This window comes from Eubalaena glacialis, chromosome 10 (assembly GCF_028564815.1).
Source record: "Eubalaena glacialis isolate mEubGla1 chromosome 10, mEubGla1.1.hap2.+ XY, whole genome shotgun sequence".
NCBI lineage: Eukaryota > Metazoa > Chordata > Mammalia > Artiodactyla > Balaenidae > Eubalaena > Eubalaena glacialis.
Genome location: NC_083725.1, coordinates 80,429,388 through 80,445,731, shown reverse-complemented (window position 1 = coordinate 80,445,731; position 16,344 = coordinate 80,429,388). Strand labels below are relative to the sequence as shown.

Here is a 16,344-nt window from a genome sequence, read left to right as displayed (position 1 = left end):
GCCTCTGGGTCTGTTTCTGTTTTCTGTTGTTTATGTTGCTCTGTGTCCCCCTGTGTCTGATCATCCAGAAATTTGATAACATAGCCAGTTGGTAAGGCTGGGAGAAACAAGAACTCTTACACATGGTTGGGGGGGATGAAAAATGGTAGATTACCTATACTTAGCAAAATTACATATGCATTTACTCTCTGACTCTACAATCCCGCTGCTAGAAAGAATAAAAAATGGTATCGCATTAGATTAAAATTAGATTAACGTGATCCTAGATTGTGCTCATGCACATTTCCCCTAAGGAAATAAATGTGAATATTTTATGAAATTTAGCTCCAAAGTTGATTGTTACAGCATTTTTACAAGAATAAAAATCTGGAAATAATTTACGTGTATATAAGGGATTGATTAAATAAACTCTGGCACATTTATTCAAGGGAATGTGAAATGGACATGAAAAATGATACAGTAGAAGAACATGGAGTGGCGTGGAAAGACGGACCCTGAAAAGGGCAGGTTTCAGAGAAGTTTGGTGTGATACAATTTTATAAATATGCACATAAGATATAAAAAAACATAACACACACCAACCTACTAACGGTGGATTTCTCTGGATGATGCGATATCTAAGAAACATACTATTCCCCCCACCTTCTGTTGTTGTTGTTGTCTTTCCTGTAGTTGCTAAATTTTCCATATTGAGTATTTTAATTTTATAATTAGGAAAAAGTTATTTAATTTTTAATTAAAAAAACCCTACCAGCCTTTCGTCATTGAGTCCAAGACCCAGCCCTCCATAAAAACCTCCCTTATTTTGTCTTCACTCATCCCCCACAGGAGCAGTCCTGTGTCAAAATGCAGAGATCTCTGTTCATTCCCTTAATGCCCCTCCCACTCCCGCCACTCTTCCATCTCTGCCCCAGCCTTTGTCCTTTGAGGGAAGTCAAGAAGGCAATAAAATGGGTCTCACTATGGCTGCTCTTTTTTCAAGGTCCCTCAAACAAGAGGAAGCTTCCAGCCTCCCTCCTCCCTAAGGACTACCATCTGCCCCTGGAATCCTGAGTACCTTTGGTAGGACGTTGCCTCACACCTGCGAGGGAGGCGTCATTATTCCAAATGTAGGGGCCAGAAAGCCAAGGCTATGAGAGCAGGGAGAGGTGAATCTGGGAGACCAGCTTGGGACCAGACTGGGAAGAGGGGATCCTGGCAGAGCTAGCTTAAGCGCCTTCTTGGTGCGCCCTCTGGTGGAGAAGAGGCTGCTTTGCACCCAGAGGGAGGGACTGGTGGGAGACTGGGTATTTTAAGATGCTGCCAGCCCCTCTACTTTTATTTTTGACATCCTCACCCCACATCATGTTAAAAAGCACCTGCATCTCCATTAAACACTATTTCTATACAACTACATAAGAGTTGAGTTGGAGTGGACCAATGGACATGTAGATACTTAAATAAACATACAAATAAATAATTTTGTAAGACCCACACTACCTGATTACCATGCTTACTTTAACACCACAGTGTGTCTAAGTATATCAAGACAATGTGGTATTCAAGGGGGAAAGGGGGAGAGGGATAAATTGGGAGATTGGGATTAACACATACGCACGAATATGTATAAAATAGATAACTAATAAGAACCTACTGTAGAGCACAGGGAACCCTACTCCATACTCTGTAACGACCTATCTGGGAATAGAATCTAAGAAAGAGTGGATATATGTATATATATAACCGATTCACTTTGCTGTACAGCAGAAGCTAACACAATATTGTAAATCAACTATACTCCAATAAAAATTAATTTAAAAAAAAGTGTGGTATTGGCAAAAGAATAACTACATTGATCAATGACACAGAATTGGGAGTCCAGAAATCACATGCACAAATATGATCAATTGATTTTCAACTAAGGTGCAAAGGCAATTAAATGGTTAAGTAATAGTCTTTTCAACAACTGGAACAATTGGGCATCTATAGGCAAAGAAATTAGTCTCGACCTACACCTCTCACCTTATACAGAAATTAACTCAAAATGGATCCTAGACCTAAATGTAAAACATAAAACTAAAAATCTTTTAGGAAAAAGTATAGGACAAAGCCACTGTGACCTTGTGATCTGGGGTTGGGCAAAGAGTTCTTAGACAAGACACGACACCAAAGCACAACCCATTTAAAAAATGATAAATTAGACTTCAGCAAAATTTAAAACTTTTGCTAAGATAATGAAAATGCAATCCACAGATTGGGGAAAACATTATCAGATATTATATCTCTGATAATAATTTTGCATCCACAATATGTAAAAAACTCTCAAAATTCAACAATAATAAAACAAGCAATCCACTACAAAATGAGCAAAAGATTTGGACAAACACTTCAACAAAAGGGAAAAACGATAGAAAATAAGCACAGGAAAAGATGCTCAATGTCACTAGTCATTAGGGAAATTTAAATTAAAACCACAATTATATACTATTATATACACATTAGTGGAGTTACTAGAACACTCATACGTGCCTGGTGGAAATGCAAAATGGTACAGCCACTTCAGGAGATATTTTGGCAGTTTCTTATAAAGTTAAATATATACTAGCCATAATGAATATGGTAGATATTAATCCAGCTATATTAATAATCACTTTGATGTCAAGTCTAAAAGTACCAGTTAAAAAACATGGATTGTCGGAGTGGAACAAGAACAAAACCCAACTATATGTTGTCTATAAGCAACCCACTTTAAATATAAAGATGCATACAAATTAAAAGAAACAAATGGTTCTAATGTATAGCATGGCAACTATAATTAATAGTACTGTATTGCATATTTGAAAGTTGTTAAGAGAGTAGATCTTTAAATCCCTCATTACAAGAAAAAAATTCTGTGACTATGTATGGTGACAGATGTTAACTAGAAGTAAGTAATCATTTTCTATTATATACAAATATCAAATCATTATGTTGTACACCTGAAACTAATAATTTTGTATATCATTTAGACCACAATTTAAAAAGTAAATGCTAACACTAATCAAAAGAAAGCAGGGCTAGATATATTAATTTCAGACAGAGCAGACTTCAAAGATAGGAAAATTATCAGAGATAAAGAAGAGTTAAATAAATGGAGAGATGTTCCATATTCGTGACTCAATATTATTAATATGCCAATTCTTCCCAAATTTATCTATAGATTCAGTGCAATCCCAATCAAAATCCTAGCAAGATATTTTATGGATGTTGACAAACTGATTCTAAAGTTCATATGGAGAGGCAAAAGACTCAAAACAGCCAACAATCTTGAAGGGGAAGAACAAAATTGGAGGACTGACACTACTCAATTTCAAGACTTACTATACTTTGTTATAAAGCAGAAGCTAACACACCATTGTAAAGCAATTATACTTCAATAAAGATGTTAAAAAAAAAAAAAAAGACTTACTATAAATCTACAGTAATCAAGATAGTGAGGTATTGTTGAAAGAATAGACGAATAGATCAATGGAAGAGAATAGAGAGCCCAGAAATAGAACCCCACAAAAACAGTCAACTGATCTTTGACAAAAGGCAATACAATGGAGTAAAGATAGTTTCTTCAACAAATGGTGCTGGAACAACTGGACATCCACATGCTAAAAAATTATTCTAGACACAGACCTTTCACAAAAATTAGCTCAAAATGGATCATAGGCCAAAATGTAACATGCAAAACTATAAAACTCCTAGAAGATTATATAGGAGAAAACCTACATGACCTTGGGTAAGGTGATGTTGTTTTAGATACAACACCAAAGACATGATCCATGAAAGAAGTAATTGATTAAGTTGGACTTCATTAAATTGAAACCTTTGCTCTGCAAAAAACAGTGTCAAGAGAATTAGAAGACAAGCCACAGACTGGGAGAAGATATTTGGGAAAGGCACATCTGATAAAGGCCTATTCTCCAAAATATACAAAGAACTCTTAAAACTTTGAAAATGGGCCAAAGACCCTAACAGAAACCTCACCAAAGAAGATATACAGATGACAAATAAGCAAATGAAAAGATGATCCAAGTCATATGTCATCAGGAAAATGTAAATTAAAACAGCAGTGAGACACCACTACACACCTATTAGAATGGACAAAATCCAGAACACTGACAACACCAAATACTGGCGAGAATGTGAAGTAACAGAACACTCATCATTGCTGGTGGGAATGCAAATGCTACCAGCCACTTTGGAAGGCTGTCTAGTAGTTTCTTACAAAACTAAACATACACTTAACATATGATCCAGCAGTCGCGGTCCTTGGTATTTACCCAAACTAGTTGAAAACATATGTCCACATAAAAACCTGCACACAGATATTTATAGACGCTTGATTTATAATTGCCAAAACTTGGAAGCAAACAACACGTCCTTCAGTAGATGAATGGATAAACTGTGGTACATTCAGACAATGGAATACCATTCAGTGCTAAAACGAAATGAGCTACCAAGCCATGAAAAGACATGGAGGAAACGTAAGTGCATGTTACGAAGGGAAAGAAGCCAATCTCAAAAGGCCGCGTTTTGTATGATTCCAACTATGTGACACTCTGGAAAAGGTGAAACCAGTGTTTGCCAGGGGAGTCATGGGGAGTATTGAACAGGCAGAGCACAAAAGATTTTTAGAGCAGTGAAATACTCCACATGCTATTATAATGATGGATATATATCATTATACTTTTGCCCAAATCCATAGAATGTACAATACCAAGAGTGAACTCTAAGGTATACTATGGACTTTGGGTGATTATCATGTGTCAGTGTAGGTTCATCCTTGGTTAAAAAAAAAAAATATATATATATATATATATATGTACATATATATATTGTTCTGGTGAATGATGTTGATAATGGGGGAAGCTGTGCATGTGTGAGGGCAGAGGGTATAGGAAAATCTCTGTCCCTTCCTCTCAATTTTTTGCAAACCTAAAACTGCTCTTAAAAAAAGTTTTTATTTAAAAATATAATATAATATATAGTTTAGAACTATGTAAAATATGCATATAAAAGGAAGACAATAAAAACAAATCACAGTGGTTGAATTAAATTTATTGAAATCTTTTTTCATATATTGATTTTTCAAAGTTTCTGAAATTAGTTTTTCTTACTTTACTTAAGGAATACAATTATGTTTATCATACTGAATGCAGTAACAAGCAAAATACACAATACCACGTGCAAACTATTTGGTAGTAATTATCAAGAATGTAAATGTATATGGACAAAGATTAGAAGGTAATTGTAAAAATAAAAGACTTCTTAAGGAAAAAAATATAGACACTTGCCAAATGACTCACCAATCCCACTCCAAGGTATTTACCCAAAAGAAATGGAATGTATTGTATTAGTTTCCCAGGGATGCCATAACAAATTACCACAAACTCAGTGGCTTCAAACAACAGAAATTTATTCTCTCATTCCAAAATCTAGGTGACAGAGAGCTGCACTCCCTCCAGAGACCCTGCAGGAGAATCCACTCCATGCCTCTTCTAGCTTCTGAGAGCTGCTGGCTGATTTGGCTTCCTCAGTTTATGACTCTCCCTACCTCTGTATTCACATCATCTTCTCTTCTGTGTATCTTCTTCTTTGTGTATCTCTCATAAGAACACATCATTGGATTTAAGACTGACTTGGATAATCCAGGATGAGCTCATTTTAAGATCCTAATTTAATTACATCAGCAAAGATCCTTTTTCCAGATAAGGTAACATTCACAGTTTCCAGGGTTGAAGACATGGGCATATCTTCTTGGGTCCCAGTTTGGCCCACTACACTTATCTTCACACAAAAATCTATACACAAAATTTATAGCAGCTCTATTCATAAATGCCAAAAACTGGAAACAACAGGCGTCCTTCAATGGATAAATGGATTAACAAACTGTAGTACATCCCTGCAATGTAATACTGCCCAACAATAAAAAGAAACAAACTATATACATGCAACAATATAAATAAATCTCAAATGCATTAGGTTAAGTAAAAGAAAATTCAGACAAAGTTACATATTGATTCCATGTATATGACATTCTGGAAAAGGCAGAAGAATTTGATTAGATGTTTTCCAAAGAAGACATACAATGGCCAACAGGTACATGAAAAGGTGTTCAACATCACTAATCATCAGGGAAATGTAAAGCAAAGCCACGATGACATATCACCTCACACCTGTTAGAATGGCTATTATGAAAAAGACAAGAAATAACAAACGTCGGCAAGGATGTGGAAAAAAGGCAACACTTGTGCACTGTTGGTGGGAATGTAAATTGGTGCAGCCACTATGGAAAATAGTGTGGAGTTTCCTCAAAAAATTAAAAATAAAACTACTATATGATCTAGCAATTCCATTCCTGGGTATTTATCTGAAGGAAACGAAATCGTTGTCTTGGAAAGATATCTGCACCCTCATGTTCATAGCAGCACATGGAAACAACCTAAGTGTGCATTGACGGACGACTAGATAAAGAAAATGTGATATATGGGTAGATATAGATATGGATATATAGACATTGGTGTATATAGAGAGTTTTATATATAATGGAATGTTATTCACCGTTAAAAAATGGAAATCCTGCCATTTCTTACAACATGGATGGACCTTGAGGGCATTATGCTAAGTGAAATAAGTCAGACAGAGAAAGACAAATACTGTATATTTTCATACTTACGTATGAAAAAAAAAAAAAAACGAACTCATAGAAACAGAGAACAGATTTGTGGTTGCCAGAGGTGAGGGTAGGGAGCTGCAAATGGGTAAAGGCAGTCAAGAAGTACAAACTTCCAGTTATAAGATAAAGAAGTCCTGGGGATGTAATGCACAGCATGGTGACTATAGTTAACACTACTCTATTATCTATCTGAAAGTTGCTAAGAGAGTAAATCTTAAAGTTCTCATCACAAGAAAAAACATTGTAACTGTGTGTAGTGATGGATGAACTTACTGTGGTGATCATTTCACAATATATGCATATATCAAATCATTACATTGGACACCTAAAACTAATACAATGTCATATGTTAATTATATATCAATTTTAAAAGATAAATATTTTTAAAAACTATACAGTTGTTATCAGGGTTTAAAGATTGAGGGGGCAACTGACTGCAAAGGAGAAATGGGGGACTTCTGAGGAGTGATGAAACTGTCTTGTGCCTTTATTGTGATGGTGATTACATGACTCAAATGTACTGTCAAAACCCATTGAACTGTACACCAAAAAAATGGCTTTTCTCTATAAAAAATGTAAAAATATATGCTTATAAAGAGATACTGAGGCTGGAACTCTGCAAACCACATTTTTCTTTGTCAGGTGGATCCCTGCCAATTGGAGGTTCTCAAAGGAGACAAGAAGGCATGAAGAAGAAACTTGCTCCTTCTTATTTTGATTTCTGTCTCTGTCAGCATCACCCCCAGTTTCTTTATTCTGCCAGGGAAGTTGGTTCCTGTTTGCAATTTTGTGTGCTTTTCTACACTCCTAGAACAGTCTTGTTGCACCCCTTCAATGCGTGCTGCTGTTGCTTCGATGGATGCTGGTGCTTCAGTACCAGCATCAGATGACCTCCCTTCTCAATGGTCTGAGAATTCTTCTTTAAGTTCCTAGATTCTAATTCCTCCACCACCTCCCCTCATTTTCCCAGCCCTGTGGATGGTAGCTGCCTCCTTTGGTTTTAATCTCTGTACTATTTCTTGTTTTCTTTTGCCTTTTCAGTACTCTATTGCCTACTTAGTCAACGTCTTAGAGCATACTTTCTGTTAAAATCACTGATGTGGTTTCTGTTCTATGGACTAGAAATTGACTGATAGAAAGCCCGGGTCTTTCCTGTGCCCTACAAAGTCCTACATGATCTGTCTTCCTCATTACATCTCTGACCTCATCTTCCACTTTTCTTTCCCCTTTCCCACTCTCACTCACAAGAAATACAATTGATAAAGGAGCATGTTAAACCTCACCACAAGGGTGTAGTCATCAAAATTCAGAATATGGGAAACTCCATTAGACAAGTAACTTAGTCTCTCCAACAAATAAATTGCAGGAGGGAAAAAAAAGGTAGAGGTGAAACCTCTAGATGGAAAGTGCCTTAAAACACATCAACCAGCAGCAAAGTGAAGACCTAATTTAAGCCCTGATTTATATTTATGTATTTATATACATAATATATATAATTTATATAAGATTAATATATATGATATCATATATCTAATATATAAGGTAATTGAGGGATTTGAACTATTTAATTGTTAAATGGAATTTTGGTTATATTTAAAAGTCCTTCCCATTTGGAGATACAAGGGGAAATACTTATGGATATATTGGGTGGTAGGGGAGGTCTGGGGGAAGTACATGGCTCATAGATGTAATAACACTGGCCGCAAATTGATCCTTGTTGAAGCCAAATGTCTTAGTCCATTCAGGCTACTGTAACAAAATACCGCAAACTGGGTGGCTTATAAACAACAAATATTTAGTTCTTACAGTTCTGGAGGCTGGGAAGTCCAAGACCAGGGTACCTGCAGATTCAATATCTGGTGGGGTACCACTTCTTCATTCACAGCAAATTTCTCATTGTAAATTTATATGCAGAAGGAGCAAGGGAGTTCTCTCAGGCCTCCTTTATAAGGGCACTAATCCCATTCATGAGGGGACTAACCTTGTGACCTAATCACCTCCCCAAGGCCCCACCTCCTAACTTTGGGAGTTAGGTTTCAACATATAAATTCGGGGAGGGACACAAACCTGCAGCCTATAGCACCAAGTAATGGGTAGAAGGGATTCATTTTATTATATAAAGACCAGGTTGTTTGTATGTTTTAAATTTTCCATTTGTCTTCAAAAATCTGAGGGTCTACCATGTGAGGCAGCTAGGTCAAAGAATGGCTCACAGGTCTCTGGAAAACATCAGGAGCCATTGTTGAAAAGCATACACTTCAGTGGTTTCAACTGTAAGCTCTAGAAATCAGCACCTGTGTTTGCCACTGTCTATTTGTGTGACCTTGGACTTCACTTCTCCGTGCCTCTGTTTCCCCACATGTAAAGTGGAAATGATAATGGAGTCTAGCCCTGTGGAGTTGTCCTGAAGAGTAACTGAATTAATAGGTATAAAGCACTACCTTAGAACATCATCTGGCCCATAGTCATCCCTCAAAATATGTCTATTATTATTGTTATTGTTATCAAATAGGAAGACAATTTGAAATGAACCAACAGGGTCTTGAAACAAGTGTATCCAAAATATGTTTTTAATCTTAATGAAGTTCACAAATGGCACAATATTGACATTTCCTTAAACAAATTATACAACCATGTTCTTAGACAATAAAGCATAGCATCACCATTACCATGTGTCCCCAGAGGCCATAGAGGCAGTGATTTAATGTCCCCCTAAGATTTGGCAGAGCTGCCATGGTCAACAGGACAGCTTTCAAAGAACCAGTTTGCTACCAGATAAGCTAATGAGAGATGCCATCACATTTACTGCACATAGAATCAAATATAAAAAAGATGCACAAGAAATATGGAATTAGCTTATTTTGCATTCAGTTTCATTCCTTTCAAGTGACAAAGGTGCTTTTTTTCGATATCTATTAGGATGCAAACATGTATATCTTCCTTGGGGCCTCCTCACCAAGTTGTTGTCAACAGAAGTTAATAGAAGTGGTGAGTTCAGCTTCATGGTAACCTGAGATGAAAAAGAAATAAAATAAAAAAGAAGAAGAGGAGGAGGAAGAGGAAAAGAAGAAGAAAGAGAACTAGGAGAATCAGAAGGACAAGAAGAAAATAATCACAATTATTACTGAAAGAACACAAATTTATAGAAGTGCTTCTTCAACTGAACACTATTTATAAATTATGGATATGAGATGTAAGCAAGCTTTGAAGGCAAATGATGAGCAAACCATTCAATGGTCACTATTAATATTAGCAGTAGTATTATGATTATAGCCCTCTGGTCTGAATCTATGAATACTGATCAAGAGTTGAGGGCTTTCTGAAACTGGGTTCATTAATGACAAGTGGCCCAGGCTAAGATTTGCAAGGCCCCTACCTTTCTAAATGCAGCAAGTTTTTTTTTTTCTCTCTCTTCTCAGAAAGATGACACTGCATCTCTGCAGCCTGTCCTAGTGTTCTGATTTCAAGCTGAGTTGTAGAAGGAACTCACTAACTCAAGAAGAATAATGTAATTGGAGAGAAGGGATCTGCAGCCAGGTCCAGTGGGTTTCAAAATGTGGGTCCTAACCTCCAAATCCCTTCCCCTCCCATCTGACAGTACAAGGCAATCACCTTCTTCCCGGAGTCATTTCACTGCTCAGGCCTGAAGGTCCCTGCGGCGCCGGCCAAAGGCTTCAGACCCCACATTGGTGGGCACGAAGTTGCTCTTCACCACACCCCCAGATCTGCTCAGCAAGCCTGCCAGCCGATGGGTCACACAGGTGGCAGTGTTGCAGGACCTCTTCTGGGCAGTGATGCTGATTTGCAGGATGGAGAAAAAGAGAAGGCCTGTCAGTGAGAGGCTGGGGCAGGAGCATACCCCATAAGGCCTTCATAAAGAGAATTGTAGCTCTTTGACACATCACTTAAGAATAAGTGTTTCTCCTAAATGCAATTATCAAAGCTGTTAGGGGAAATGGCCTGGAGGCCTTTGCTAGAAGCCCTGCCCAAAGATTTTCACAAAAAAATCCAGTTCTAAGCCATGTGGCAAGTGCTAAAACCCTATACTTATCACCCCTTACATATGCCCACCCCAACATGTAAGGAGCATATAGAGGTCATACCCTAGCCACAAGCACCAACAAAACCACTTTCCATAGAAAAATTTAAATTCCCTGAAGTCTTACCTGGAAGAGGCTCAGAGCACAGGGTTTGCAGCATCCTCCCCCAGAAGTGCTTACCTGCTCCTCAGCACACCTGTTCTCATTGCTGGAGCTGGTTCACAGGGACCCTCACCAAGCCCTGCATCCTACGACCCTAAGGCTAAGGTTACTTTCAAGCATAGGCCCTGGGCACTCTCAGGCCTGGGACAGGGACCAGAATAATGACCACCAAAGTGCAAATCCTTTTAGAAAATAGGTTTATTCATCAATGATGAGGCATGAGGGATGAAGCAGGAATTGGACGGCTCTGCCATGACATTCTCTGGGATCTCAGAAGCTTCCCTCTCTCTCTTATCTCTAACCTTGTCTGTGAGTCCTGCTCTCTTTCTTTCCATCCTGAGGTCCCCAGCATTCTTTGTCATAAGCAAAGCTACCAATACCAGCTTGAAGAGCAATCCAGGTAAAATCTGCATGCATTAACTTCATCCATGGGAGCAAGAAAGGAAATCAGGAAGGAGTGGAAGGAGTTCACTTGGCATCTTGGGGCACCCCAAAATGGGAGAAGCGGTCCCTCTCCAAGCTGCTGGCTATGTCACTTTTCTTGCCAGGTGTTTCAGGCCCGAAGCCCATGCCAGAGAATCTATGAAAGTTGTTCAGGTCCTTCCAGTACGCGCTCAGCACACAGGTACTCAGATTACTGCACCGCTTAGCTCTGGAGCCATCCAGGCTGCAGGGAAAAGACATGCCAGACAATACCATGCACCAGGGCTGCCCCTGAGGGCAGTCATGCAGAAGGTTAGACCCAGGAGGGGGCGCCTGGAGCAGAGAGATGAGAGGGGCAGGCAGTGGGGTGGCTCACACATGCTCCATTAGGAGAACTCAGAGGTTCGCTGAGCCAGGGCAGTGTGGGGAAGGGCTGCGGTGGGAAGGGGTGACCTTTTCTGGCATTCCACATGCTGCTCAGTCCTTCATGCTCTGCAGAGAGTTCTCAGGGTGAATGCAGGTGCAACACGTGACTCTGCTGGTGTGAGCTCCAAGCTCAGGGTGCGCAGGGAGGTGCGACTGGGGAGGGGTGTCTGGCCCCATGAGAACATGCACATCTCCACAGATTCTACACATCTAAAGGCTCCGGACCTACCTCAGACACTGCTCTACCTGACCCCAACCTCTGCAAGGCCTTTGGCTTCACCTTGCAAATGTGCAATGAAGGTGCCTTGCAGGTGTGAGAGAACAACATACACAGGTTAAATTTCTAAGACATCCTGAGCTATAACAGCCCATCCCCTGGCTTCACACTCACCGGTCCTAACTCATCCAGGGCTGGGTGTTCTCCTCAGTCGGGCAAGACCAATTCCCAGAGTAAGTGATTCCACACCTCCCCATTTCATTTCCTAACAGCTTTCAGGAATGGATCTTTTTAATGTGTCTAACCACAGTCCCTCCAGCTGCATGTGGACCTCTGTCTTCCATGTAGGCTGAGAATGGCTGAGTCCCAGGTCCTGGCGAACAGGGACAATCTGCTGAACTCTTGGCCAGATGTGGTCTTTCCTACCTCTCTGGGGTATGTCCTCCTGAATATGCCAGGGCTGGGTGGGGAGCCTTACCTGGAGCCCTCTGTCTCCTGCTCCTGCTCCTGCTCCAGCTCACGGGTCTTGCTCTGCACATAGGCCTTCACCAGTGCAGCCAGCAGGAGGCGCCCTTCCTTCTCACTGAGTGCCCCAGGATCTGGGAGCGTCTCCAAAGCAGACCTGGAGAGAAGAAGCAAACCCAACACAGACTCGAAGCCCCTGCCTGCCTCCTTCCCAGGATAAGCAGCCAGGCTTCCTGGTCTCCGCGGCTTTCCCTGAGGATGTGGCTCTCCTGACTGCCAGCCCACAGGGCTCAAGGCCAGTGTACACCTGAGGGTGTTGATTCACTGGGAGCCTCCCACTGCTGTGACTTCAGAGGCACAGAACTGCCTGATCCCAGGGGCAGTGGAAGGGGAACGGTCTCGTGGCTTCAGGCTGTCTCACCTGAGTGGTGTCGCCTGGAGACTGCCTGCCTGGCACAGGACCAAGATGCTGAAAGCCAGGAAGGGGGAGGACTTCCCGAAGCCCATGATGCTTCTCTGTAAAGGGAGAATGACGTTACCGCTGCACCAAGACCAAGCACCGCCTGGAGCCCACAGACCCAAGTTCCAGTCCGGCCTCTGCCACGACTGCCTTGAGAATTCGGGCAGGTTACCCCGCCTCCCCACAGCTCGGTTAGGTTCATTTGCCAGATGGGCTGCTTTGAATCTCAAAATATACATTACACTGAATCGCATGGTACAGCAGAAACAGGTGTCCTGGGGTGAGGGCGGGGGGTTCCGGTTTTGTCCCGTGGAAAGCCAGGAAGAAGCCACACACATGCACATAAATCCACACCTTCTGCCCTATGCAGAAACCAAGCGAGAACCCACCCTTGCTGTAGACTGTGCCTGTCTTCATAGGGACTGAGAAGTCTAGGACCACCTTCACCTCCTCTGGACTTCGCCACCAACAGTTGGGAGAGGAAGGCAGTAAGGGCAAACTGGAAAGGAGCGCTAATCTCTCAGTCTGTGGGTTTGGGTTGGGGATAACTTAACGTGCCGGTTACTGGCGTCTCTAGGCTCTGCCCGAACAGCCAGCCTCTGCTGAAGTGCAGTTTAGCAGCAGGTGCTGGGCGCCAGCTCAATGTTCTGGCCAGCTGACTGCACTGCCCCAAGTCCGTACCAATGCCCCAGGGATGCTCGCAGGCTGGAGGCGCCTCAGAGGAAGTTTCAGGGCTCAACAGTCCCGAGAACCAAACGTGATCCCTCCTCGGGACACAGACTGCTCAGGGCGCTCCCAGACCAAACTCGGGAAGAATCCTGCACGCAAAGGACCGGCACAGATGCAGGGGCCGCAGACCCAGGAAGGCTAGGAAGCTAGGGCTGGGCTCACGGAGCTTCCAGCGCCCAGGCGAAGCCCTGGGGATGCTTGCGGTTCCACTGGAGCTGGTTAGAAGAAAATGAGCTGACAGCCCCAATCTCCTGCCTTCTTCCAAGGGGACAGACGGCTAGCAGCACCTGGCTATAGGTGGGCCGGGATGGCCGTGAGAAGCAAAGAGAGGCAGGCAGGCAGATGGGGCAAATTAGATGAACTATGCAGAGGCTGGTAATTAAGAGTGAGCAGAGTGGGAAGTTCTCACCTGGCGACTCGAGTTTCGGGAGAGCGCGAGCTGCGGATCCACCGGGATAGACAAAACGCCTGCTGTGGGCGTCTTCCCCGCGGAGCGCTCTGCTCTTATGCCAGCGATAGGGGGCGGGGAGGTCCCCACGAGCCCGCGCGGCCAATCCAAAGTGGCCAGGAGCGACCCAGCTCCGATTGCGTCATTGCTCGCGCTCCGCACACCAGTCCACTGGGGAGGGGAACCATCCGCTCTGGCTGTCACTCGCAATGAGGTCATTGCTTGGGCAGCGGAAGGGCTCGGAGAGAGGGGAGAGCCTTCGACGTCCAGAAAGTGGGAGCAAATTGTGTAGAGGGGCCAGAGTTTCTCTCCCTTTCTTTGTGCCTGAACTCTGGCCTTGCACTCCCTCCAGCCACGCCAGTAGGGACTCCGGCCCGGTCCCTTAGATTCTGAAGGGATCTCAGATGAAATAGACCACGGTGGAAGAAGGGGATGGTGGGGGGAAAGGGTCCTTGAAAAATTGATCTCTCTGGACCACCTGGGGTGATCTGGGATATCCTCCGCTCCCTCCTCTCCTTAAACCGCGCCCTGGCGCCCAGGGCCCCGCAAAGTTGGTTTGCTGCCAGTCTGGCAACCTAACCTCTTTCTTCTCGCTTCTCTGGGACGGGTAGGAGTGAAAGAGAGGAGTGGCACTGTCTGCGCAGAGGGCTAGGCATTCCTCTCGTGCTCCCGAATTCTCGACTGCGGGTTCTGCCTCCCCCACTCTAACCGGGGATCCTGCGCTGCGGCGCTGGAGTTGGTTTACACAGCTGTCCGGCACCTCTGCCTTCTGTTTTCCAAGCTGCTGGGCCAGGACGCCTGTGTCCGGGTTTCTACCTGTCTCGCCCTACACCCCAGCCCCACTTCCCTGAAGCCCTTGATTGCAGAGCTGTCCGGGGTCAGCGCCTACCAACGGGGCAACCTTTGGACTTTCACACACGCGCCACTCGCAGCCACAGGCCGGCGGGTGCGCGCGCTCACGCCTCCCGCAGGGTGCACGTCCAGCGCTCACCTACCTGGACCCCGGCCACACGCTCTGCTTTCGCACTCACACACAGACACTCCGCAGATCGCCAGCACTCGCTGCAGCAGACGCGCCCTCACCAGCTGTTCGCAAGGGAGGGAGCTCGCATCAACCCATACCGACCTCGTCCAGATCCGAAAGCGGCCCCCCGAGTTTCTGCTTTCGGAAACAGGCAAGTTTTATATGCACAGGGGTACACACTGTCCCCCAAGCACGGACATAGACACAAGCACAGGCACGCGCACGGACTCTGCCTTTCCCTTTTTCCTTACGGAAAGCCGGGTCTGCAGTCCGCGCGGCGGGCGCCCGCGACACCAGGGCGCTGGGAGAAGATCCCAGCTCTGGCCGAAGGGGCGTAGAGTGTCTGGGGGGCAGAGGCAGTGCGGAAGAAGTGAAGGAGCGCAACCACCTTCAGGCCCTCAGGCTAGCCCTGCTGAACGTGGTAGCTGCGACCCCAAGGGCTCCCGCCGGGCCCTCCTGAGCTCGCGAAGCCTCTCCGGAAGCCTCGCCCAGGGCTGCGGGGCAGGGAGCGAAGCCAGAGGCTGGCGGAATGTCCGCAGCTGGTGACGACCGTTTCTGCAGGTCAGAAGGGAGCTCAGCGGACGTCTGTCTAGGCCCTCCGGGTCTTATTTTCTGTGGCAGAACCCCTCTTGCGGGCCGAAGACGGGTCGCCCTCCAGCACCTGGGCAACCGAAACTCCAGGTAACAGCCCCAAAGAATCCAGGCCGCCAGACCGGGCGACTCTTGCTGGGCCTGCTACCCTGGCGGGCAGAAGGCACGGAGGCTGCTTGACCCGGAGTCTCCCCTACCCCGGGGAACGCTGCGCCGCGCCGAGAAGGTGGCTGCGGGCTCTGGCGGCAGGAAGCAGGGCAGCAGGACTCCCAGGACCCCTGTAATCCCACACCAGGAAGCGCTGCTCTCGAAGCGGTTCCGCTGTAGTAGTGGGACTGTCTCTCTGCGCCCCAATGGTAGGGCTTGCTTCCGGATGCGACCGGTGACACCGAAGCGGCCTTTACTTGGGGGCCCTTCTCCCAGAGCCCTGCAAATGTGAGGGGACACTTCTGCGTCCCTTTCCCGGATTCTGGCCGGGGAAAGGGGCTGCCGGGTGGAAAGGCGCAGCTGGGAGCTGACTAACGCCTCCGCCCTCTTCCCGGACCACTGCCACCGTCTCTGAGGTCTGGCAGAGAGTAGAGCCCGCCCCAGCAGCTCCGGGCAGCACCGCTCCCCAGAGAGGGCCAGCGCAGGGGGCGGGGTAGGAGAGAAGGTCCGGAAGGCCCCAGACCTTG

The 16,344-nt window shown here is 44.6% G+C and overlaps 1 protein-coding gene across 1 annotated transcript; it reads right to left on the bottom strand.

Moving 5' to 3' along the window:
- Nucleotides 1-11,074: 11,074 nt before the first annotated feature.
- LOC133099422 (calcitonin) lies at nt 11,075-14,099 on the bottom strand. The gene is made up of 4 exons (XM_061203075.1): nt 14,017-14,099; nt 12,840-12,934; nt 12,432-12,575; nt 11,075-11,554 (listed from the first exon to the last, which is right to left on the bottom strand). The coding sequence occupies exons 2-4, from the start codon at nt 12,923-12,925 to the stop codon at nt 11,356-11,358; spliced, it is 429 nt and encodes a 142-aa protein (XP_061059058.1). The 5' UTR covers nt 12,926-12,934; nt 14,017-14,099; the 3' UTR covers nt 11,075-11,355.
- Between the last annotated feature and the right edge of the window lie 2,245 nt (nt 14,100-16,344).